This window comes from Copadichromis virginalis, linkage group LG1, assembly GCF_057382275.1.
Source record: "Copadichromis virginalis isolate Kocher_CV1m ecotype Utaka linkage group LG1, C_Virginalis_male_GT1.1, whole genome shotgun sequence".
Classification (NCBI taxonomy): domain Eukaryota; kingdom Metazoa; phylum Chordata; class Actinopteri; order Cichliformes; family Cichlidae; genus Copadichromis; species Copadichromis virginalis.
The window spans coordinates 41,423,659-41,448,993 of NC_140618.1; the positions used below are offsets into that span (position 1 = coordinate 41,423,659).

General features: G+C 43.5%; 1 protein-coding gene across 6 annotated transcripts in view; it reads right to left on the reverse strand.

Annotated features, from left to right (window-relative positions):
- Positions 1-25,335, reverse strand: part of arnt2 (aryl-hydrocarbon receptor nuclear translocator 2) — a 70,739-nt gene that overhangs the window by 37,163 nt on the left and 8,241 nt on the right. For 4 of the 6 annotated variants that reach the window (XM_085463405.1, XM_085463414.1, XM_085463422.1 and 1 more), the window contains exons 3-6: positions 21,949-21,996; positions 18,470-18,683; positions 15,308-15,521; positions 7,009-7,111 (exon numbers count right to left, since the gene is read on the reverse strand). In XM_085463405.1, the coding sequence (XP_085319531.1) occupies positions 7,009-7,111; positions 15,308-15,521; positions 18,470-18,683; positions 21,949-21,996 (579 nt within the window). Of the gene's footprint in view, positions 1-7,008; positions 7,112-15,307; positions 15,522-18,469; positions 18,684-20,284; positions 20,336-21,948; positions 21,997-25,335 lie in introns of all 6 variants that reach the window. The other 2 variants (XM_085463439.1, XM_085463447.1) reach the window with 1 other exon arrangement.

Consider the following 25,335-nt stretch of genomic DNA (forward strand, 5'->3'; position numbering starts at 1 on the left):
CCAGGGGCTATGTTGTCATTCAAATTGATCCTGGGTGAGGGACCAGACAAAGAGGGATTCAGAAAAGCCCTATGAATGTAAAATCCAGGGAACAGTTCACCCATCGTGGGATAGGGTTACCAGGGTCCTGCCCTGGAGCTCGGCCTGGGGAGTTTGACCCGAAGGAGAGCACCTGGTGGCCATGCCTTAGCCTACGGGGCGCAGCCAGGCATACCCCGAAGAAGCGACATGAGCCCACCCTTCTGTAAGCCCACCACCTGCAAGAGGCACCGTAGGCAGATTAGCATTCAGCGGGAGACTGGGGACATTAAGTGGACCATGTTCAGCACATGAAACTGCTTCACTGAGCTGTGGCAGAAATGTGGCCGGTGCCTGTCGTCGTGGTAACCCTAAAACCAGATGGTGGACACTGGAGATGGAGGGAGCTATCATGCTGAAGGAGGAGTCTGAGGATTCTGTGGGTGGAGCCTGATCCATTGCTAGGAGCCATTCGGTCCTCATACAACCGTTGCAAGAGTTTGGACCACAGACAATAAATGAGACTCATTGCCAGTGGGTGTTGGACGGCCCTTTGTCACTGATTCTGTTCATAATTCTTATGGACAGAATTGCTGTCTATATTTGAAAATCACGCATCTTCTAGATGAGAAACACCATTTGCATGAAGTCTACCTGAGCAACTCCAAGTCCAATGCAATAAAATAAAACCATAAAATATCATTTGCTGGACTGTTCAATTGGAATTGCGTGAGATGCATGACAAAAGGTCAATAAATAAACCTCACAGGATCAAAGGTTTACACTGACAGGCACGACATGTGAACAGACTCCTGATTTTTAGTGGTAAGTATTCATCAAAAGGAGCAGTGGTGGTGCCATAGTTGAAGATGTTAAGGTTGTCAGTGGGAGTGAGCAGGATGGACAACATAACATTAGAGAGGGAAGGTTGGGATAGTTTGGACATATGCAGAAGAGAGATGGTGACTCTACTGGACAAAGGAGACTGAATATGAAGCTGCCAGGCAGGAAAAAAGGGGAAGACCATGGATGTACTGAAAGAGGACGGGTGGTGTGACAGAAGACGATGCTAAAGACAGGGTGAGGTTGTGGCAGATGATTAGCTGTAGTGACCCCTAAAGGGAGTCAGTGGGAGAAGCTGGAAAATTCTCCAACAATGTCAAATGTAACATTTTAAGTAAATGAGGCCATTACTGACTGTAGCTAGGCTGTTCCTACAGCTGTGACTTTGATTGTGAATTATCATTGTAGAGTCTTTACCTTTCAATACAAAGTACCTTGAGGCAACTCTTGTTGCGATTTGGTACTATGTAAATAAAACATAATTAAATCAACACATCATTCATTCATTATTCATTAATTTAAAAAAACAACAACATAAAAATAATTGATAATAAGCCATTCCTATTTGAAAAAAATACACATTTTTGAGGTTTGACCATTAACCCTTTAAGACCTACCATAGAACCAAGTCCGCCAGAGCTTATATTATATTTTTACATGCTGTGGAGCCATTTATGGGAGCATTTCAAGTTGCTATACATCAATACAACCACTACAGCCTAAATTTTAATAATATGTCTGCATTAAGTGCATAGTAATTACATAAATTGCAAAAAAGTGCAATAAACTACAAAAAAATTGAAAATCGTTTTTGATTTTTTAACATATATTTCTAGTTAGAGAAATTTAAGAGGTTTATCCCTCAAAACTGTAAATACAAAAAAGTTGCACAAAATAGTTTACAACAACAGGAAATTTATTTTGAGTGTCTTTATAGTTTTGTTTTTGAAATACACCAATTTTTATACACTGCAGGAAAAACGAAAATAAATATAATAGTGCAAATTTGCAAAAAAGCAGCATCTGCATCAAAATAAACTATTTCCAGCAGTGCAATATGAGTCCTCAGCATCCCAGAAACGACACAGGAAGTCATAAAGTCAAAGATAACTTTTAAAAACACCAGCATAAGCTCATGAGGCCTTGATGGTAAAAAAACTACATTTCCGCGAAAATGACGTCACTTCCGGTTTCGGGCAGGACATGGCGGACATGCGATAGTTCGCGCTGATGGACGTAGGAAGTGTTACAAGCAGCTGATCGGATCGGCAAAGCGTGTTTCTGGAATATTATGTTTTTGTTGCTGCAAGAGCTTTTTATGCAGTTTTTGCAAAGCTGTATGTGGAAGGAGACTGTGACCGAGGACAAGCTGATGGCATAAGATGTAAGTACAACTCCTCCGGTTTCATATGCAAAAAGAATTATTGTGCTAGCTTACGCGGTTGCGGTGCTACCGGGATTTAAAAATAGTTACACAACATGGAGCGTGCCCACTCCGACCAGGCCTAAAGGGTTATGCGTATATGCGCATGCGCCAACCAGCGTGCAGCCTGTTACAGTCGCTCCTGCTTTTCTCTTAGTTTAGCTCTTTTTTCTTACGTATTCTTTTTTTTTCTGACTTGTATTTTCCTCCGTTTTCTATCTCTTACTCAATCATGTGGATTGAGAGAGTTTTTGTTCTTCTGGTGGCCGTGGAACTGTTACTTTTATCATGGAACGGGACCGCGGCACATCTCCTACACGCACGGACTGTTTACTCCAGAGATCAGCTGATCGCCCTGATGCCGGCCGGCTCGCTGGCCAGGCCCGCAGAAGTGCCCGCAGAAGTACCAGCTGAAATTTGGAGGAAAACACATCGGGGATGCAGAGGTCAAGGACAGAAGAGAAGAAAAAAGGTGACGGTGAGACAGCGGAGGCTCGAAGCGAGGAGGAGGTTTAAACCGTGTCTGCCGTCTATCGTGATGGGTAATGTGCGATCGTTGGCAAGTAAAATCGACGAGCTCTCAGCACTGGTACGGAGTCAGAGGGAATACCGAGAGTGTAGCCTGATGTGTTTCACCGAATCATGGCTGCACCAGGTCATTCCCGATGAGAATGCTTCCGTGGAAGGCTTCCACACTGTTCGGGCGGACAGGGACAGCATCGCTAGCGGTAAGCGTAAAGGAGGTGGGCTTGCTGTTTTAGTTAACAACCGGTGGTGTAACCCTGCCAACATAACAATCAAAGAAAGGATTTGTTGCCCTGACACTGAACTGTGTGCTGTTGGACTCAGGCCGTATTATTTACCCAGGGAATTCTCTCACGTCATCTTGGTGGCTGTCTATGTTCCCCCCTCTGCTAACCCCACAGCTGCATGTGACACTATCCACTCTGCCATAGCTCGGCTACAGACTCAGCACCCGAGTGCCTTTATTGTGATCTCGGGTGACTTCAACCATGTATCACTGGACAATACACTACCAACATTCAAACAATATGTGGACTGTCCCACCAGGGGAGAGAAAACTTTAGACTTACTGTATGCTAACGTCAAGGATGCATACAGCTCCTCCTCCCTCCCCCCACTTGGTAGGTCAGATCATAACCTGATTCACCTCACCCCCCGCTATGTGCCAATTGTGAGGAGGGAACCTGTGACCACCAGGACTGTTAGGAGGTGGTCAGAGGAGGCAATAGCGGAACTACAGGGCTGTTTCGAGGTGACCGACTGGGAAACACTCTGTGAGCCTCACGCCGAGGACATCAATGGGCTTACTGAGTGTATCACAGGCTACATAACTTTCTGCACCGACTCCATTGTTCCAGCTCAGACTGTTCATTGTTACCCAAATAACAAGCCGTGGGTGACTAAGGACATCAAAGCCCTCCTCAACAACAAGAAGAGGGCTTTCAGAGGGGGCAACAAAGAGGAGGTGAGGAAGGTCCAGGTGTTACTAAAGGACAAGATCAGAGAGGCTAAGGACAATTACAGGAGGAAGCTGGAGTGGAAACTCCAGCAGAACAGCATGAGAGAGGTGTGGAGGGGCATGAAGACCATCACTGGATTCAGGCCAACCAACAGCAGGGGAGCTGAGGGAGGTGAGAATAGAGCCGACGAGTTGAATCTGTTTTTCAATAGATTCGACACCACAGTGTCTGCTCCCACCCCCACAACCTCACCTGCAGTCAGCCTGGAATCCAGAGCCACACCACTGTGCCAGCCTCTCTCTTCACATGTTGCCTCCTGTGAGATTCCTGACACCCCTCCCCCACCCATCACCTTCACTCAATACCAGGTTGAGATGCAAATGAGGAGACTTCACTCAGGCAAGTCTGCTGGACCAGACGGAGTGAGTCCCCTTGTCCTCAAGACCTGTGCCCCCCAGCTGTGTGGAGTCTTTCATAAACTGTTTATGCTGAGTCTGAGTCTGCAGAGGGTCCCGGTGATGTGGAAGACATCATGCCTCGTCCCTGTACCAAAGACGCCTCGTCCCAGTGGCCCCCAGGATTACAGGCCCGTGGCACTGACCTCCCACATCATGAAGACCCTGGAAAGGCTCATCCTGGACCAGCTGCGACCCATAGTAAGACCACATCTGGATCCCCTTCAGTTCGCTTATCAGCCTCGTCTCGGAACAGAGGACGCCATCATCTACCTGCTCAATCGTGTCTACACCCATCTGGACCAGCCCGCGAGCACTGTGAGGGTCATGTTTTTTGACTTTTCCAGTGCTTTCAACACCATCAGGCCGACCCTCCTGGGTGATAAGTTAGCAGCGATGCAGGTGGATGCTTCTCTGGTGTCCTGGATTGTTGATTACCTGACAGGAAGACCACAATATGTACGTCTCCCACAGTGTGTGTCTGACAAGGTGATTAGCAACACAGGGGCACCACAGGGGACTGTCCTCTCCCCCTTCCTCTTCACCCTCTACACCACAGACTTCAGCCACTGCACAGAGACCTGCCATCTTCAGAAGTTTTCTGATGACTCTGCGGTGGTTGGATGCATCAGCAGGGATGATGAGACAGAGTACCGGGCTGTGGTCGACTCCTTTGTCACGTGGTGTGAGCAGAATCATCTGCAGCTCAACGTGGCAAAGACCAAGGAACTGATCGTGGACTTCAGGAAGACCAGGAAACACTTGACCCCTGTTTCAATCCAGGGGGTCAGTGTTGACATTGTGGAGGACTATAAATACCTTGGAGTTCACATTGACAATAAACTGGACTGGGCTAAAAACACCACAGCACTTTACAGGAAGGGCCAGAGTCGTCTCTATTTTTTGAGGCGACTGAGGTCCTTCAACATCTGCCAGAAAATGCTGAGGATTTTCTATGAGTCTGTGGTGGCCAGTGCGATCCTCTATGCTGTTGCATGCTGGGGGAGCAGGCTGAGGGTCGCAGATGCCAACAGACTTAATAAACTGATCCGTAAGGCCAGCAATGTTGTGGGGATGGAGCTGGACTCCCTCAAGGTGGTGTCGGAGAGGCGGATGCTGTCCAAGATAAAGACAATGTTGGATAACACCTCCCACCCACTCCATGACATGTTGGTCAGTCACAGGAGCTCGTTCAGTGAGAGACTGAGATTACCCATGATGCACCACTGAACGACACAGGAAATCATTCCTGCCTGTGGCCATCTCCCTGTACAACGCATCCACTTAACACACTGTTTGCTGCTACAGCTACACATGTTTCTTTTCCAACTATTTATCTATGAGTGACTTATGTATGTATGTATGTATATATATGTATATATTGTACTATTCTTAGTTAGCGTATTGTCTGTCTTGTCTTAATGTTGGTTTAAAATGGAGCACTGTAACAAAAAATAATTTCCCCCAGGGATCAATAAAGTATTCTGATTCTGATTCTGATCAAAAGAAAATATCACTGTTTTATTCACATAGCTTTACATGGACTACACCTCCTATAAGGTGTCTCATAGGCACATTTAGACAAACTGTGCTGTCAGTAAACAGCTTACCAGTGGTAATAAAGCAGTGCTCTACTCTGCCCACATTGATGTAAAAGTCTCACAACAATGACAGATCCCCAACCATTTCTGTGACCGCTTAACTTCTTTCTGATGTGACGTTTATGGGATCTGCTCTGGAGCTAGATTTGCATCTTATATTTCTGGTATAAACACATCCATTAACTGTCCCGGTTTAAATTAGATGTCATTGTCAGTGTTACCTTTTTATAGCTCCTAACACAGTAGGGAGGCTGTTGTGGTTGCAGGATAAGTGACTGCACTCTGCACTTAACAGGCTGCTATTGCTATTGTGTGGACTAACGCTGCAGTGATTAGAGGGAGGCGTAGAGACACATCATTATAACCAGGCTTCCATTTCCTTTCGTCAGCAACCTCAACATCTCAATAGATATTACACTGAACGCAAGTCTCAATCTTGGTCTCACCACTGCCCTATAGGTCTGAGATGACCTATTTCTAAAGGGATCCAGGGGCAACGCAGCAAAGACTAAAACAACAAAGTAGAAAAAACAGAGACGCTCCCTTCCTGCTACAATACATCAAACGCTGCTAAGAATCACTTCATCTGTGCTCGCTTGCATTTCAACAGATTTCAGTCTGCTGACATGCAAGCTCAAGTTGAAAGCAATGAAAGAGCAGATTTGGCCTTACATCAGACTACCCTGCTTTCCCCAAACACTTTAACATTACCCAAATAAATGACTGATGCAGTGATCACTAAAAAGTAACCACTTGAAAAATTCCATGGATCACGTTTACATTATATATGTAAACAATCTGACAAGTAAAACTCATCTGGAATTAAACCCAGAGAAACTAGTAAAATCACACTAACGGCCAAGCTAAACATCCCACCATCTACTCCATAACCGTGCATATGAAGCTTAACCCAGTCGTTACTGTACTATCATTTTGAATGGTTGTCCGACTTTGTCTTATGTGCTGTAATATAAGTTCAATGCACTGCTCTATAGTGCAGTCATTTGTGGGCTGGGGCTCTGGAGGGCCACAAAGGTCGTAGCTGAAATTTAAGTATGTATATTTGGGTGGGCCCACTGGAAGTTTTGGTTTTTAGGTAGCCCACAGCAGTCTTGACTTTTGGGTGCTCGAAAGGCACAAAATCAAAATCCCCCCTCCCCAAAAAACAACTTGGTCACACACACCTCATTCGGCATATGAAGGAGCGTCGGGAGCCCATGCACATCCTCATGGAGGATTGTTGTCCTTCCTTCTTCACCGTTCCCGTCTTCAGGTCCAGAATTCGCCCTGTTGACACACAAACAACATCTTTAATAATAATATTACACATGTATAGTCTGCAACAACACTGCCACGGTCCTGGGTCTTTCGCCCAGTGTTCTGTGTTTTTTGCTCTTTTACGTTCGGTCCAGCACTGCTTTGTTTTTCATTTTGAAATCAGCTTTAAAGCAGTTTGAAGCATCTGGGTGCTAATCCTGAGTGCCACAGTGTTTCATGACAGAAAAACGCATCAAGTGGACATTTTGTAGTTTTATGAGTGGCAGCAGGCGGGTCTGTCTCTATTGATTGTAAGTGATGGCTCAAACACAGTGAAGCTAAGGTGTACTTGTGTACTTTTGCTTTGACAGCAGCAGTGAGTACAGGCTCATCCTTTATCACATTCAAAAGAACGCGTTTACTGATTTCCTCTGTGGTAATGAACCAAACAAATGGCATTGGGTCAGTTTCTGGGGAGTAGATCCATGCAGGACCTTGAGATCAGAATCTATTCAGAGTAAAATGTTTGTTTGATCAACATCAATACTGCCATTTTAGCAATATCCAATCAGTCTGTTGTATCTAGAATGAGTGTTTCAATAAAGCTGCAGTAAAAAGCCTAATTAATCGTCCTGTGACTGACATCAAACCACTTGTGGGATCTAAGTGCACATTAAATCCCTCAACCAATTCTCTTCACTGGCACTGAGACGGGGATGAAAAGAGAGACATTCGAATTGAAGGCTTGAAGAGAAAGCTGATTACTGAGACGGCCAGAAAAAAGCAACTTCACCGACCTCTCAGAAATGCAGTTCATTACTTTTAGTATCCAGAAACCATGAAGCTGACTGGATATTCACACTGGGGGTGGGCGTTATATATTTAATATACTCAAGGAATCCTGAGTTTTCCCCACATATGACGGCTTTATCGTACCCATCAAGTATAAAGTGCTTAAGCGGAAAAAATTCACGTCGAGTTTTTCCCCCTCATGCTGTAAATGCATCATTAATTATGTTGGAATTTTTAAGATCACTCAAGCTGTTCAAGAGTTACGGTAGTTTAAAGAAACACTGGACAAAGCTCTCACAGTGGCAGGTTAGTGGCTTACACAAAGAAAAAGATGGTTTTTTTCACTATTGTTATAAACACAAAAGAGTGCCTTTTTATTTCGCTTTTAATTTTGTCTCATGACTTCTTGCTTGACGTACTTTTGATGATTTTTGGTTCTTAAAGGTGCTGACCACAGAAAGTCTGAGTGCAGCTGATGGTAAAAAAAAAACAAAAAAAACACACATTTCAATTCATTCAGATTTTTTTTTATTCAAAGTAGAAAAAAGTAATGAAGGGTCCATTTGAATGAGTACAGCAGTGCAACTTTAGGCAGTAAGTGGTTGAAGATAACAGTTTTTGGAGGTTATGTAAACATATTGTGATATTAGATTTTTTACACACAAACTTAATGATCCATACAGAGGAAAGAAGGTTAAGCACCATAGTAAACGTGGACCAACTCACTCGTCACAAAAGAACCCAACAACGTCTCGGTTAAGGACCAGAGATTCAGCTATCATAAGGTACAACACACCTTCAAACTGCTTTATACTCTAAGGCAGTGCTTCCCAAACTTTTTCCAGCCACGTACCCCTTGAGACATGTCACCCTCAGCCGCATACCCCCTACTACGAACGACTCTTAATTAGTGTCTATAAATACATTGCAATATCGCATGCATAAAGATAAATACTGCACAGTCGATTATTTCTCACCACCAAATGAATTTATCAATATTTTTTAGTAATGACAGAGTTTTAATAACAAACTTTACTACTTAATACTAGCAGTGTATCAAAGGATTTATTAGAATTCACTTTTTTGTCGAGAGCATAAAGGCCATGAACTTTCATTAAACAGAACTTTATTTAATGTGATGGATGTGCTTGAGCAGAGGCACACAGCTCTTCAATTGTTTGGCTCAATTTGGGAAAGGCTGAGTCTTAAATCGTTTTCCACACAAAGTCTTGCTCTGTATTTTGTTTTCATGTTTGTTAAAGCAGAAAATCCCTTTTCGCATAAGTATGTGGTGGCGAAAGGCATCAGAGTCTTGACAGCGCGCTTAGCCAGCGCGGGCTGTTCAGTGCGCAGCCCTATCCAGAAATCCGCCAGGTTCTTTTGAGCGTGTTCAACTTTTAGAGATCCATCTGTGGCGATTTCAATTAGGCTCTCCTGGTCAGACGGTGATAACGAAGTAGGCACGGCGGTGAACGGGTGACGTATCCAATCATTTGAGCCGTCCGTCTCTGGGAAGTATCGGCGTAACTGCACCGCCAGCTCCTCAAGGTGCACGTTACATTCGCGCTTTACACTTTTAGATAGTGTGAGATCATTAGAGCACAGAAAATCATGCAGCACAGGAAAGACTTCAGTGTTGTTTGTATCCAAGCAGTTCTTCCAAAGGTTTAACTTCTTTATCATGGCCTCAACTTTATCTTGAACATTGAATATAGTTGCAGAAACGCCTTGTAATCCGAGATTGAGCTCGTTCAGACGAGAAAATATATCACACAGATAAGCCATGCAGGTAAGGTACTCTTCATCATGCAAATGTTCAGACAGCTCAAAGGGATGGTTACTGAAGAAAACTTTAAGTTCATCCCTCAACTCAAAGAAACGGGTCAGCACTTTCCCTCTAGATAGCCAGCGAACCTCTGTGTGGAGTAATAATGTCTCATGCTCGCTGCCCATCTCATTGCACAACGCAGCAAATAAGCGGGAGTTCAGCGGCCTGGCTTTCACAAAGTTAACCATTTTTACACTCGTGTCCAAAACATGTTTCAAACGGACAGGTATTCCCTTTGCAGCAAGAGCCTCTCGGTGGATGCTGCAGTGTACCCAGGAGGCATCTGGCGCGACTGCTTGCACACGCGAAACCACACCTCCGTGTCTCCCAGTCATGGCCCGTGCGCATCAGTACAGATGCCAACACATCTGTCCCACACGAGTCCATGTGTGTTCATGAATGTGTCCAGCTTTTGAAAAATATCTGCGGCAGTTGTCCTTTGTTCCAGCGGTTTACAGAACAGCATGTCCTCCTTGATGGTTCCTTCATGAATGTAGCGCACATATACGAGAAGATGCGCCAGGCCAGCCACATCCGTGGACTCATCTAGCTGTATTGCATAACATTCACTGTGGCGTATGCGCAGAAGTAGCTGCTGTAAAACATTTTCTGACATTGCATTGATGCGCCGTAAGACAGTATTGTTTGATGATGGAATGGACTGTATCGTCTTTTTTGCCTTTTCCCCCAACATTGTCCCTACCATATCTAAAGCAGCAGGGAGAATGAGGTCCTCCACAATAGCGTGGGGTTTGTTGTTTTTAGCCACTCTGTAACTGACCATGTAAGATGCTTGTAGTCTGTTTTTATTCATAAGATCTGGCACCTGAATGCAGGTTTTACTTGTTGAAAGTGATTTTAGCTGTCGCTCAAAATATTCCCTTGGTTTATTTTTCAAATGGGGATGATTTGTCTCTAAATGTCTGCGCAAAAGTGAAGGTTTCATTGAGTTCTGAGACAATACTTTTGCACAAATAACACACTGTGGCCGGGGAAATCCACCAATATTTATACACGTAAACCCCAGCGAAATATAATTGTCATCATATTTGCGCTTCTTTGATGAGGTTGTGTTACAGTCCGTGCTGTCATGCTTTCTCCCACTTTGACGCTCCGCATCAGACACTTCATCACTTTCCACATGGCTGGCTCCAGCTATGCTAGCCACTTGGCTGGTAACCACAGATACATCCCTGCTAGCACTGCTAGCATCCAAATCTGACGAACACATTGTTGTTGAACAATCACCTGTGCGGTCACTGGAAAATGCATCTTCAGATATGAGCTTATTGGTTGTTGTGGCCGGTGTCTCTGTGGTAGGGCCTTTTTTTCTTGTTAACCACTTGTCCATTTTCGCGCTGCACTGAATGCTTGGAGGCAACTTCAACTGTTAGGTGTCAGTCATTTGGGCAAATCACGCCCATGTATTTTGTCAGAGCTATTTTTTTGCTGAACACCGGAGGGTGGTATATAGTCATGTATTTGACAGGCAAAAAAAACTGCATTAGCGCAAATTTCGGCTTTTAAAACTTTTGATCCCCACTCCAACCCCAACCCACGCGTACCCCCTACAGCCACTTGCGTACCCCCGAGGGTACGCGTACGGTAGTTTGGGAACTACTGCTCTAAGGTATTATATTAGACACACAAATAACCAGCTGATCCCCCGTGAGCAGCACCACATACAACAAACAGGACAAACTAAAAACTAGAGATGGACCGATCCGATATTACGTATCGGTCCGATACTGACCTAAATTACTGGATCGGATATCGGAGAAAAATAAAAAATGTAATCCGATCCATTAAATATCACGAAAGCACCTCACAAAACTTGCAACACACCGTAACTCACCTCAGAACGTTAGCACGTGGGAGCAGTATGCATCACGTGATAGAGCGGCTGTGGCATGCGGGACCTGTCGGTGGTCTGGATAGCATGTGGAGCTTCGCTAGCAACCTGGCATTTCATCTCCGACAAAGTTATCCCCGAGAGAAGTAAAGCAAGTGTGTAAGTTCATCTCTGAATGTAAAGCATTCCTGCGTTAAGCTTAACAAGCGATATATGGAGCGACTGCCTCTTCTTGCTGCTACTTCAATCATGAAACTGATCAATGATCAGCTGATCGTCTCTCTGGTTTGTTTTTGGCCCACTTTGCACCAGAAAGAGGAAACCAGCGGCTGAACAACAGCAGCACGTTTAAGCTTGATCAGCTGTTGTTAGAATTTATTTATTATTACTTTCTACTCGAGGATCTTTTTCTACAGCTGACGGCTGGTAACTGTGCAGGGGCGGAGCTAGCAAAGTTTAGCCAGGGGGGCCGATAGGGCATGAACAGGGAAAAGGGGGCACAAAGACATACTTTTCTTTCTTATTCTCATTTAAAATGTCGAGCTTTTAATAAATAATTATCTGACACCCAAAGTTTTAATTTGATGTAAAATGAATAGAAGTCAATTACTGTATATAGTGACTATTAAGTCTAATATATACCCTAGTAAGCTATAGTACTTTTTACTTTGGGAAGGTACCATCTGTGCAGTTGCAATTTTGTTGAAGAAAGATGTTGAATCTATTTAATATTTCTTGAAAAATAATTGATTTCTGTGCATTTTTTTTCACACTGCATCAAATTAAGGTTGATTACGTCGATTAAGCATCATGAGGTGGAGCGTGAGGGGTGGTTCCCTATTTTTTTTATTTATTTTTGTTGTTGCTGGGAGTTGGAACCCTATTAGTTAGGTTGCTTAATATTTACGCTAAGTACTCTTTAAAATACCAGAATAGGGAGGATGGTGTAGGTTTAAGTTTATTAGATTGATCAGTATTGCTGAACTATGAAATATTTTTTTTGCATACAGGTATAACAGAATAGCTTTAGTGTTGTTGTTGTTTTAAACTTGAGTATGAACTTATACAAAATGCAGCAAGATATTAAAAAAAACAGTTTTGTTGATTAAAAAACACTATATCGGATTCATATCGGTATCGGCAGATATCCAAATTTATGATATCGGTATCGGACATAAAAAAGTGGTATCGTGCCATCTCTACTAAAAACTACAGGTGCAGCTGTAGTTCAGGAAGGAGTGCAGGAAGTTTGCTTCGATCCCTGGGCCAGATGTTACCGGGTGAGCAGCCGGGTACACCAAAATACCGTCACAGGGAGAGGCAGACCATCACTCACACCTGCAGTCAGTCTAGAACCACCTAACCCATAGGTATCAAACTCTGGCCCGCGGGCCAAATTTGGCCCGCAGCCTAATTACATTTGGCCCGCGAAGCCATACCAAATGACTATCAGAGCTGGCCTACTGGTATTATACAGCTAATATATATATTGTTTAGTATTAAGCTTTGCTTGTTCCATATTCAGTTTTTCAGCAAAACTTGTTTGAGTCCATAAGAAAAGATTCATTCTCATATCTGGAGGAAGATTTGTTTTCCAATAAATATTAATGTTAGCCCGCGACTTTGTTCCAGTTTTGAATTTTGGCCCACTGTGTATTTGAGTTTGACACCCCTGCTCTAACCCTAACCCTCTGCCACACATGTTCGCCCCATGTCTGCAAACTCCACACACAAACGCCGCAGGAGCTTCTTCCTGTGTAGCAACAGTGCTACCCGTCGAACACCACGCTGCCACCAGCATTCTGATAATCATAATCAAAGACTGTACTCGTCTCTTAAATCCAAGCTGGGAGCTGTTTCCACAAGCCTGACAGCCGAAGGCTCTGCCTTCGATTTTACTTTTAAAAACTCTAGTAAGGAAAAACTTCCAGGATGTTATGGGTCAACTGAAGGATTTTCAGGGAGCTTTTAGAATAGTGAGATAAGGAATTACAACAGATGAGTCTAGAAGCAACAAATGCAAAAGTATTTGTTGTATTTCAGCATCACTCAGAGACAAATGTAAATGGCCTGTATTTATATAGCGCTTTACTAGTCCCTAAGGACCCCAAAGTGCTTTACACATCCAGTCATCCACCCATTCACACACACATTCACACACTGGTGATGGCAGCTACATTGTAACCACAGCCACCCTGGGGCGCACTGACAGAGGCGAGGCTGCCGGACACTGGCGCCACCGGGCCCTCTGACCACCACCAGTAGGCAACGGGTGAAGTGTCTCGCCCAAGGACACAACGACCGAGACGTATTGTATTGGTATGTTAGAAATACTGGCAGGTACTAGTTGAAGGACATATCCTCATTAAAAGTGACTGGGATGTGGTTCTGGGGACTTCCACAAAGTGTACTGGGCTAAACTAAATATGAATAGAAAAATAGCATTAATATTTTTGTGTGCCATAATAAAAAAAAAGAAAGATGTGAACTGTACTACGACCTTCTCACCAAAAATAATCAACTTTCTGCAATGAGCTACAGACATCAGCAACTCCTTTGGAGAGTTTTGGTCTACTGGGAGCTGACGGATATTGTTCAGTCCTTCCACATCAACAAACTGGAAAACCATGCAGCCACGCACACGATGAGGAGGAGAAGAAGAGGAGTGAATTAAACTCAACCCAGTGACTTCAAAGGCTGTGCGCGTGTGCTCATGTGCTTGTGTACGCGTGCATTCTGGTGTGTTTTCATCTGCCAGAGCTCGACACGGGGATTACTGGGTTACGTGGATTACACAGTACTGCTGGGTGTTCAGAGGCGCTCTGGAGTCCACGCACAGACCAACAGGCACGCTTTGTGGTGATCCAGACTACAGTCTGCAGAAGGAGGTTTAAGAAAACAATGCTGCCCTCAAGTGAGCAATCCAAGTATTGCAGAGGTTTTTAGAGTTCCAATGTTACTGTCAGTCTTTCAGCTTTAAATACATCATATGTATGCAGCTAGAATTATAATGTAACACCAAATATAAGAAAGATTAACAGCAGATTTAAACCAGACCTAAATCTTAATAATAGTTTCAGAGTTCCATTTCTAAATGCTAAATTAAAATGCCTTTGATAAATATTCCACCCTAATCTTAAATGTTCTCCTCTTCTCCCCATTTTGATTCTTCCTCTGTGTCCAACGTTACAATAATGACACTCAGTTCTGCGAGGTGGAGAGGAGTGGTAGATTGAAGAAAGCTGCTCATCTTCCAAACAGCAAGAACCCACCTGTGATCTCCCCGCGTGACAGTGACTCCAAACTGTGGAGCTTCACAAATAAATAACCAAAACATAGCTGGCTGTAGGACGGTTTCAACTGGACCTGAAGCTTAAATGGTGGTACGAATCAAAAATGTCAGAACAGAATGAGAAGGAAACCCAAATGTTTGTGACTCAAGCCTTATGCCGCTGGGTTGAGATGATCAGCTGGCCAGATCAACCACTTCTGTCGTACTGTGTTATGATGAATCCAGTCTATGAAGTCTCATCAACAAATCTTTTCAGAATAAGAGCGAACCCTTCAGACCGTGATGAATATCAGAGTGTTACTTGTTCTAAAAGGTAAGCGTAGTGCAGCCTGACAGGTGGTGAGTGTGTGTAGCAGGTGGTTGTAAAGACGCTCTGCTGCTCAAATCATTTTACGAAACAACAATGATCAAAAGTACAACACGTCAAGCTGCAAGAATTATTTGTGACGATCCTTTCTCTACCTGTCATGGAGTTCTCTGAGGTGCTGAGCTGTTCCCTCAATTTGTCCACATCATCAGGGTGGACCTGCTCGTACAGAGTGCTGCCAAACCACTCAGACTGGGGATGGTTCAGCACTGGTGTCACCGAGTCCGATACATAGATGACCCGACCCGTCTCTGCAGCAACCACAAACAGGAAGCCATCCGCCGCCTCCAAGATCAGGTGCTTTAGTTCCTACAGGGAAAGAAAGGTTGATTAACCAAGAAGCACAAACAAATAGACAAAGACAAATCAAGCTAATTTCAACCAAATACACAGTGAAAATGTGTTCAACTCAAATTAAGATGTAGTGAGTAAAAGTAAATGTTAATAAAGCATTTAAGTAGATATAAATGTTTATCAGAAGATGGAAACTCTTGATTAACTTAAAATAATTACAGCTCTGGTAATGTTGAAGAAATAGGTTTCCTGTTACTTTGAGCTATAGTCATTGAGATCTGGTAGCATGGCTCCGTGCTGCTGCTCCGTCTGCATATATGGCCGCAGGCAGGGAGAACAGCAGCAAGGGCATGACTGTCAATAGATGCAGTATTAAAGTCAGAAACAGCATGAAGCAGCTGCTCGTTTCCAGCTTGCACTTGGAATCTCTCACGCTTCTTGCGTTTCTTCTTCCTGATGTTGCCATCTCTTAATGTAGGTGTATTTTTCATTACAGCCATCTTCCTCTCACCTGGTTTGCCAGCACCAGTTTGTTTACCTGCATCTGGAAGTCCCACAGGATCTTAACTTCATCCTCAACCACCCTAAGGGGTGTGTCCCATTTTGACCTCAGGACTTCCAGGCCATACTCAGTGCAGATGTTTCATAACACTTGGTTATGGCGTTCTATGTATGCCCTGCCTGCTAGCATCTAGCACCCTGCTCTTATGTGCTGCAGGGATATCGAATGCAGCAATCTTGTTGATCATTTGGCTGAGGGGGGTTCAGGCCTATGCACACAGAGAGAGCATCTCCTTGGTAAATCCCACACTTCATGCTGACTTTTGGCTTAAAGTTGTCCTCTGGTGTTGTTGGCCACATTCCCACTGAATTTCTAATGAAGGCTCTTAGTGTCCTTTTGGTCTTGTATACTTTTAGGCATTCCAGGATCCATGCGTGAGGTACTGAGTCATTGCCTTTCTTGTAGTCAATTCAGGCAGCGCACAGGTTGGTTAGTCTAGTCTGAAACTCTTGAAAGTGATGGGGAATTCCGACAGCTCCATATTGTTCTCTCTCGTCTTCTCAACATGTTTGTGGTTTGCAAGATTTACGAATCTTGAAGCTGCTGCAAGGAGCTGTGACTGCAAGGCGGTTGGTGCCTCTTGTGATGGTAATTGCCATGAAGCTGTAGAGATGTCCTGTCAGCTTAAGCTTGGTTAAGCATCAGGTGGTTGCCTCCAGCCCTCACTGGAATCACCACCTCCAAATCTGTGGCCGTGGTCCTCAGCCAGAAAAGGGTGGAGTGCCCGCTCTGCATCAATGTGCAGCTGCTACTTATCCACATCGAAATGAGTCAGTTGAGATAGTTCGGGCATCTGACAAGGACGCCTCCTGGGTGAGGTGTTGCAGGCATGTCCCAGGACCAGGACACATGCTGGAGTTCCCCTGGATAGACTGGATTAAGTGGCCAGGGAGGAGGAGGAGGTGTGGGGTTCTCTGCTTTGGCTGGTAGCCTCCACGACTCAGCCGCAGATAAGGATGGTTGTTTATATCAGATTTACAGCATTTTTTGGGAATGGCATAATAATGCATTTGAAAATGAAAGTGGGCTGATTTTAACTCCATTACAAAACACGTTAATTATTCTTTCTGAATCATATTTGTTTATATTAAGTGTTGTTAGTTCAAGGATGATAAAACATGGTGTGATTTTGTTGCATTTACTTTGTGTGTAAGCAAAATGAAAAACAGTAAGTAGCCACAAACTGTTTTTAATTTAGTAGAACTTGAGATGTTGGTCAGAACAACAAGTTGATCTTATTACTGTGTACTCAGAATGAGTACATTGCCCAACTTAGTTATCTTAAGTAACCTTTACTTAGTTTTTTTGAGGCAATGAGTTTGCATAATTGTTTTTTTTTAGTTCTGGGAACGAATGAGATTTTACAGCGTGCAGATTTTTGGTCACAATGGTCACCAAGTGCAGTTTAAAGACCTCTTTTAACAAAAGTGGTCTTTGTTGCACACTAGAAGACAGACAGTATATTGTCAAAAGCATTTGCTTGTCTCCTTTAACATAGATATGAACTTGAGTGACAGCCCATTCTTAATCCTGTCCGTCCATCCTTTGCAGCTGAAACAGCTTTCCACAAGGTTTAAGTGCCTGTTTGTGGGAATTTTGGACCATTCTTCCAGGAGCACTTTGTGAGGTCAGACACTGACATTGGCCAGTCAAGTCCTTTCACACCAAACTCGCTCATCCACGTCTTTATGGATCTTGCTTTGTGCACAGGTGCACACTAATGTTGGAACAGCAAGGGGCCCAAACTGTTCCTACAACTTTGGGAGCATGAAATTGTCCAAAATGTCTTGTTATCCTGAAGCACTACGATTTCCATTCACTAGAACACAAAAACAGCCCCACACCATGATCCCCTCTCCACCAAACTTTACACAGTGTAGTCCGACAGTACTGTTCTCCCAGCAACTCGTCCATCTGATTGCCAGACGGGGAAGGATGATTCATCACTCCAGAGAATACGCATCACTGCTCTAGAGACAACTGGCAGCATGTTTTACTCTCCTGCATTCGACACTTTGCATTGCGCTCTGTGATGTAGTGCTTGCTTTCAGCTGCTTGGCCATGGAAACCCAATCTGCAAAGCTCACTCTTCTCCTCTACGCTAATCTGAAGACCACGTGAGGTTTGGAGGTCTGTAATGATTAACTGTGTAGAAAGTTGGGGACCTCTGTGCACCACCCACCTCAGCATCCACTGACCCCATTCTGTGATTTTATTTGGCCAACCTCATCCTTGCTGTTGTTCCCAGACATTCCCACTTCAACTAACAGTTGACTGTTGAATATTTTGTTGTGATGAAATTTCACAATAAAAAATATTTTTCTATGCCAGTTTCAGTTCCACTGCCATCCATCTTTTTGCTGTGAGCAGCTAGAGCTTTGCTCCTCTGACAGTGCAGTACCTGCTCCGTGAGAAAGGAAGGCTTATAGGCGCCATCGGTAGATGTGTTGCCCGTCCCTCTCATGGACTTCATATGGGAAACAGCCATGCGCAGGATGGTCAGCTTATCAGGTTTTCGAGCTAAAGCACTGCAGGTGGGGACCATGTCTGACAGCTCGGTGATGTATTGGGTCATTTTGTTGCGCCGGCGTCTCTCAATCTCACTGTGGTTCTCTCTACAACAGAGAGAAGATCAGTTAGGTGCTTGGAAGATGCAAGTTGAGAACCCCTTGCAGCCTTGGGATGTATCTTATCAGGATGTTTTGGAACTTTAGATGAATAACTGTACAATTTGATCTCAAAGATGCCCTTTGTTGTCAAATTATTATTCTTTATTTTAACAATTCAGTGTTTAAATATGCATCTAAGAAGAAAGCAGTGACAATAACACAGGGCACAAACAGTTAAGGACTTCAGTGGCTCCTCCAAGTATTGTTAAGTACTCTATTTGTAAAAAACACCTATTAGTCTTAATCCTGGACATAATCTCCTGCACTCTGACCATTATTATACAAACAGACACGAGTCTACAACGGCCAGATTAGCTGGTCCCACTTTATTTGGGGAAGACACAAAAACAACCAATGAATCTTTAAGTTGTGTGTGCTCCATCGAGCAGGTTACGCTGCAGACTTTACAGATTTACCAGCAGAGAAAGGTTTTTAAAAAAATCCATCATATCGGTGTGGATATACATAAAAATCATGCTGGAGCCAAGTTGGCAGTTTTTATTGACACCTCACAGATTCTCATGAAACTCGCGATTCTCAGAAAATTTTGGGTAAAAATTGAAAAATAAATGGATAAAATAAAATACAAGACAATTGCACAATACCAAAATAAAACATACCAAGCCTGCATAAGCTCAGCACACAAGGGAAGCTCTCGGCTTGGCTTACATCTGTCCCACATGTTGGGAATCCAAGTATGGAAAAAACCATCCTGGAAATCTTGTTAGATGTAACAGCAAAGGTATAACCACAGAGTACAACTAAGGCTCTGTGGCTTCAGATAATAGTTATATTTTACATTTATGGTTTGGCTATACTCATGAAGAGCCAACAAAACACAGAGTGAAGCCAAATCTTAATGCAAGGCTGATAAAGTGCGCTTCTTGCTCGTTTCTGTTATGTAGCAGGAACGTCGACCATGCTGTGAAGCACCCTGTGAGAGGAGAGAAGACTTGCAGTATAAACCTCATGATTCTGGAATTTGCTTTTTATTACTTATGATTATTTTTGATTATTTTAACTTCGTATGAATTCATTACTAAGTTTACTTTTTCCCCAAATTCCAGTGTCTAACTTTACCTCCCTGTTTTTAGTTTGTTTGGTTCCCTTTTGTTTGTCTAACAAAGACCTTCGTGTTCTACACGCCGCTGAACAATCCCAAAGCCCTGCCACAGGATATAAGGCTAAAAAAGTGACTTCAGTGTTGCCATCTTGGATGTGGTGCTCCGATTACCTCGCAGTAGCAGAAGGTGTTTAACTGCTGGAATATGACCTGGTTTTAAAAAAACAAAACCTACAAACTGAGTGGGAATTATTGACTCTTTTAAAACTGTTGAAAAAATGTCTGTGCTCACCTCTCTCGTACTAAAATTGGGTGCGTTTAACAAACTCAATGCTTCCAGTTTTATTTTTAGCCATCTTTTTTGGGAACTCGCTGTGAGCATTTCTAACAACACAGAAGTGTTTTTGTTGTTGTTAGGATCAAAGTGTCTGTTGATCCCTGCATCAATGCAAAATCCTCTTTATGCCCAGCTGGCTAAGCCTACCTGGCGTATCTCTCCTTATCCCCACCAGGATTCTGATCATCATCATCATACCTGCAGAAAGGAGAGGACACAGCATGTAACACGCGTGACAAACATGTAGATACAGGAAAAGTATCAAGAGCAGCTTCACTGTCCATATTCAGCTGCCACGCAATACTTCATTACATGTTCAAGATTGATGATCAATGCGACAAAGTCTGATGTACAAAAATGGACAACAAGATGGTTTCTCAGGTCATGTGTGTTTTTAGGATTGTCACTTGACTCAGCAGTGACTCACAACCACTACTACTGCCACGTCAAGGCACCAACGAACTGAGCCCAGTTACACAGGAGGGTGTTTGCCTCCTTTTTAAAATGAAATTAACAATCTTTTTAATTGTTTAATAAATTAAATTAGTGTATCGATCCACTTCATGTTACAGCACGCTACAATACACATAAACCCCAGCATTCAAATGTCATCTAGTGTCAAATTCTACATGAGGCTAGAAAACATCTTGATGGACCACTCATCTCATGCTAAACATTTACTAGAATTTCAATCAAACAATAGCTCATAAGCAAGTTGCAAAAACCCCACAAACCCACTAGTGAATATTGTTTCTATGATTAAATTAAGTCCACAATATCTGTAAAAGTCTTTAAGTTGTTCAGATTCCAACAAAAAACAAAGAAAAATTAAATAATTAAACTGGTGAATCTGCACCGTCCAACCTCAAGGTGAGTGTGGGAGGAAATGTGACGTATTTGCTTGAGCTTGTATTTTGTTTGTAAAGACATGTCACCTTCATCAGTTCTTAAAACAAATATTAGACCGCATTCAACCCCTAGCAGGGAATATTACCTGACTGAGAACCTTTCACACTCTGCCTGTACACAGGGCAGTGTGTTTGCTCATCCCTCTAACCTTCAGTTCAGGTGTTATAGCCTAAAACAGTACCAGCTCTCCCCACCCACCATCCCCCCTCAAAAATAAAAGTGAATTCCTTTTTTCAGTTCATTCTTTTGTGTCATGAAATAAGATGCAAGGTGAATGAAAGCTGTTGCATATGGGAGAAAGCAACGATGAATATGCTGGAGTGGAAACAGCAGATGTACAATGTGCATATGCAGCGGCACATCCTTTCATGGTATGCCTTTCTCAATCCACATGGATCAGACATGAAATGCAGTTCCTTGTGTAGCCAGCAGAGAGCAGCTCCTGCTCTCCATTGTCACTGTTCAACTTCACAGATTCCGTCAGCTCCAAACAGCACTGACTGCTATACTTCAGAACTATCCTACACACTCACACATTACATTGTATTAGAAGGAACAAATGAAAGACAGGCTGAAATGAAAGGAAGTTGTGAGAGGACACTTGAGATGCAGTGAGAGGAAGACTCGAGTCCCCTTTATGTAAAAGAAAAAAGTCCCGATGTGTCCACATCAGTTACAAACAGGGTATCAGGAGGATTCTCAAAACAAAATGGGAATTTTTAGAACGATACCTCAAATTAAGGGACCAATTTAAACCAACATAACTGCTACTTTGTTCCAAGAAACCATTAACAACTCATTGCACCTGCCGGTACCCTGAAACAAAAACTGTGTGGTTTTCATGAACTATGTACTCAACAATTTCAGACAGTATGTGTGCCATCTACTGTGAATGTTCTCACCTTGAAAACTTGCTAGGCCCCTCTCCATCTTCATCATCAAAGTCCATTCTGAGAAACAACAACAGGAAAGAGAATTACCACTTCTTAATTTAATTAAGTATGTTTTTAATAAAAAATTTAAAATATTGCATAAACATATCAGAACATAGCCACAAGCTACGTTTGGCCGACAAATTACAAGCAATTTGTAATTCGTAAGAAGAGGTAGAAAAGCTCCTTTGTCATTGATAGAATACCTACCAATGGTTGGACAAAGCTGGACTCAAAGACAGCGGACGGTAATGAAGAGAAGCAAATGTAGTCAGAAATGAGTGGACTGAACTACCAGAAGGCAACACTGCAGACATTGAGGACAGCTACAAGTACCTAGGAGTCCCACAGGTGAATGGGAACCACAAAGAGGCCGCTGAGAAAGCTGTAACCACCAAGTACCTGCAAAGGGTCAGGCAAGTCCTGAGGAGCTGAACGGTAAGAACTGTCAACACCTAGGCCCTGCCTGTGATCAGGTACCCTGCCCCTGCTCCCTTCACTTGTGAACAAGACCCTAAGATACTTGAAGTCCTCCACTTGGGGCAAGAATCTGTCCTTGAGACAGAATGGACACTCGACCCTTTTCTGGCTGAGGACCGTGGCCTCAGACGTGGAGGTGCCGAGTCTCATTCCCACCGCTTCACACTCGGCTGCGAACCGTTCCAATGTGAGCTGTAGGCCATCACCTGATGAAGCCAACAGAACCACACCCTCTGTGAAAAGCAGTGTTGAGATTCTGAGACCACCAAAGTAAAAGCCTTCCACTAGGTGCAGCAGCTTCAGCAATCAGAATCAGAAGGACTTTATTTATCCCCGAGGGGCAATTAAGATACAACAGAGCAGCATGGCGTTGAAGATAAGGACAGGGCATAAACAGGCACACACAGAATATACAGTATATACACAGTTTTAAAATTTAACTGACTGAATAGGTGAATAAATAACTGTAAGTGACTAAAAGTGAGTCAAGTGTCACTTACAGTTATTTATTCACTTTAATTTGGAGATGCTGAACTCAGGTGCAGACTCAGTGTCCCCAGTCTCAGATGCTGTTGACGCTCTGCCGGAGGTGTGAGTTTAAGATCTAGTGGGCCGGGGCCTCTGCTAGGTGTTCCCAGCACACCCTCACTACACGTTTAGGTGCGCCAGGTCTGTCCAGCATCCTTCCCCAGCAGGTGGTGATCAGTTGACAGCACAGCTCCTCTCTTCACCTGAGTGTCCAGAACATTAGGCCACAGGTCTGGTGATTGATGTTCGAATTTATAATCGTATGACCAGACCTGCGGCTGAGGGTGTCTTGGTGCCACGTGCACTTCTGCTCGGATACGGTGTTCATTATGGACAAACTGTGGTTTACAAAGAAGTCCAATAACAAAACATTGCTCAGGTTCAGATCCAGGAGCCCATTCCTCCTAATCACGCCCCTCCAGGTCTCACTGTTGTTGCCCACATGAGCGTTGAAGTCTCCCAGTAGGACAATAGAGTCCCCAGCACCCTCAAGCACCCCCACCCAGGAACCCCAAGAAAGCTGGGTACTCTAAACTGTGGTTCAGTGCAGAAGTGCAGGCAACAGTCAGGACCTATTCCCCAACCAAAGGCGCAGGGAACAAGCCCTCTCATCCACTGGGAGAAACCCCACATTACAGGCAGCAAGACGAGGGGATAGTACGATACCACCCCAGCCCGGTACCTTTCACCAAAGTCAACTCCAGACTGAGACAGAGTCCAGTCTCTCTCCAGGAGAGTGGTTCCAGAGCCCAGGCCGTGCATGGAGGTGAGCCAGACTATATCTCGCTGGTACCTCTGTCAAACTCATGCACTAACAGGCTCCCTCCCCACCAGAGAGGTGACATGCCATGTCTCAGTCACTAGTTTTGGTAGTTGGGGGTCGGTCCGCCAGGGCCTCCGCTTCTGGCCGCCGCCCAACACACTTTGCTACCAACCCCTATGGCGCCTCCTGCGAGTGGTGGGCCAATAGGAGCATGGGCCCATTTCCCTTTTTCAGGGTTAGGGTTTGCTGTTAAGAATACTTGCTGGAGAATTAAAACTGTTATGCACACTGTCTGCAGGCAACAGAGAAGATTTTTAGCTGTTCGTTACCTTGACATCATTTCGAAACCACACAAACACGTGAACACGTTCACATACACTCTGAGCTGGGCACATACAGCAGGAACACCATAGACAGGAGTAAACTGTGTCGCAACCTTGAGCCATACCTTACTTTCTACATTGCCTGTGCATGGGTTAAGTGCACCGTTAAGTGTAAACTGACCAACTAATGTACAACAAACAGAAATATACAAAGTCTAGAGCAATCGATGTGTATTCCAGATCATTCTTGTAATTCTGTGACTTCCATGCTAATGCGGTCTGCCTTCAGTATGAGATGTGGTTCCATTCTAAATGAATCCTTTTTAAATTCAAACAACTTCTTCCATTTTCCACTAGAATATTTTTCATATAAAGAGGTGAGAAAATATCCTCGCACATTTTATCACTCACAGAATAAAATGTGCGAGGATATTCACAGAAACTGTGAATGACAGAACAGTATTAACAGTATACAGTTACTTTTTCAGTTAATACTGTTAATGAATCACAACTCGATGGAAGGGACGATCATTGTTGGCTTTTTCCTGCAGAGAGAACAGCTGGACCTCACAAATAGTATCTTGTGCGGAGAAACTATTCTTATAAACGAGTCTTCTAAACAATATGCTTTCAAAGTTTGAGACACCCAAACTTCTAGTTTTTCATTTAAACCTTGATTGTCTTTCTGGTATTGAGATTGTGGGATGCAACTACGTGAGCACCCACGCTTCTTAGAAAAATCAATAAGTATTATCAATAGACACAATGTGTTGATAATTACTATTGATAATGGGAAAATGCTGAACTACTGCATTTTTCCATTATCAATAGCAATGAATCTTGCTGCATCAACAGAGCAAGAATCAGTTCCATGTCCCACAGTGGGACCAACTCCACTGAGCAGTTTGCAATTAGCAAGTGGTGAGTTTATTGCAGCGAGTTGTCTAGTGTGTAATCATACCGCTGTGAATTAGAAATACCAACGTGTTAAATCTTGCACGGTTCCAACGAGGATGAGAGAGGCTTAGCATTGTTCCCAGGAGTGATAAAAATCGCTCTTTGATGGTGTACTCATTGCCCAAAATCAGACATGTAGGTGCAGATACATTTAAAAGCAGAAGACAATAAGAAAATTTGTCGTGTCAATACAGTTATGCTGCAGTATTGAGGACACTGCGACAGTCCTAAACCTCAATACAATTACACCGATTGCATTTACTAGTTCAGAATACAGTAAATTTAACACTAACAGGATTTAAAGGA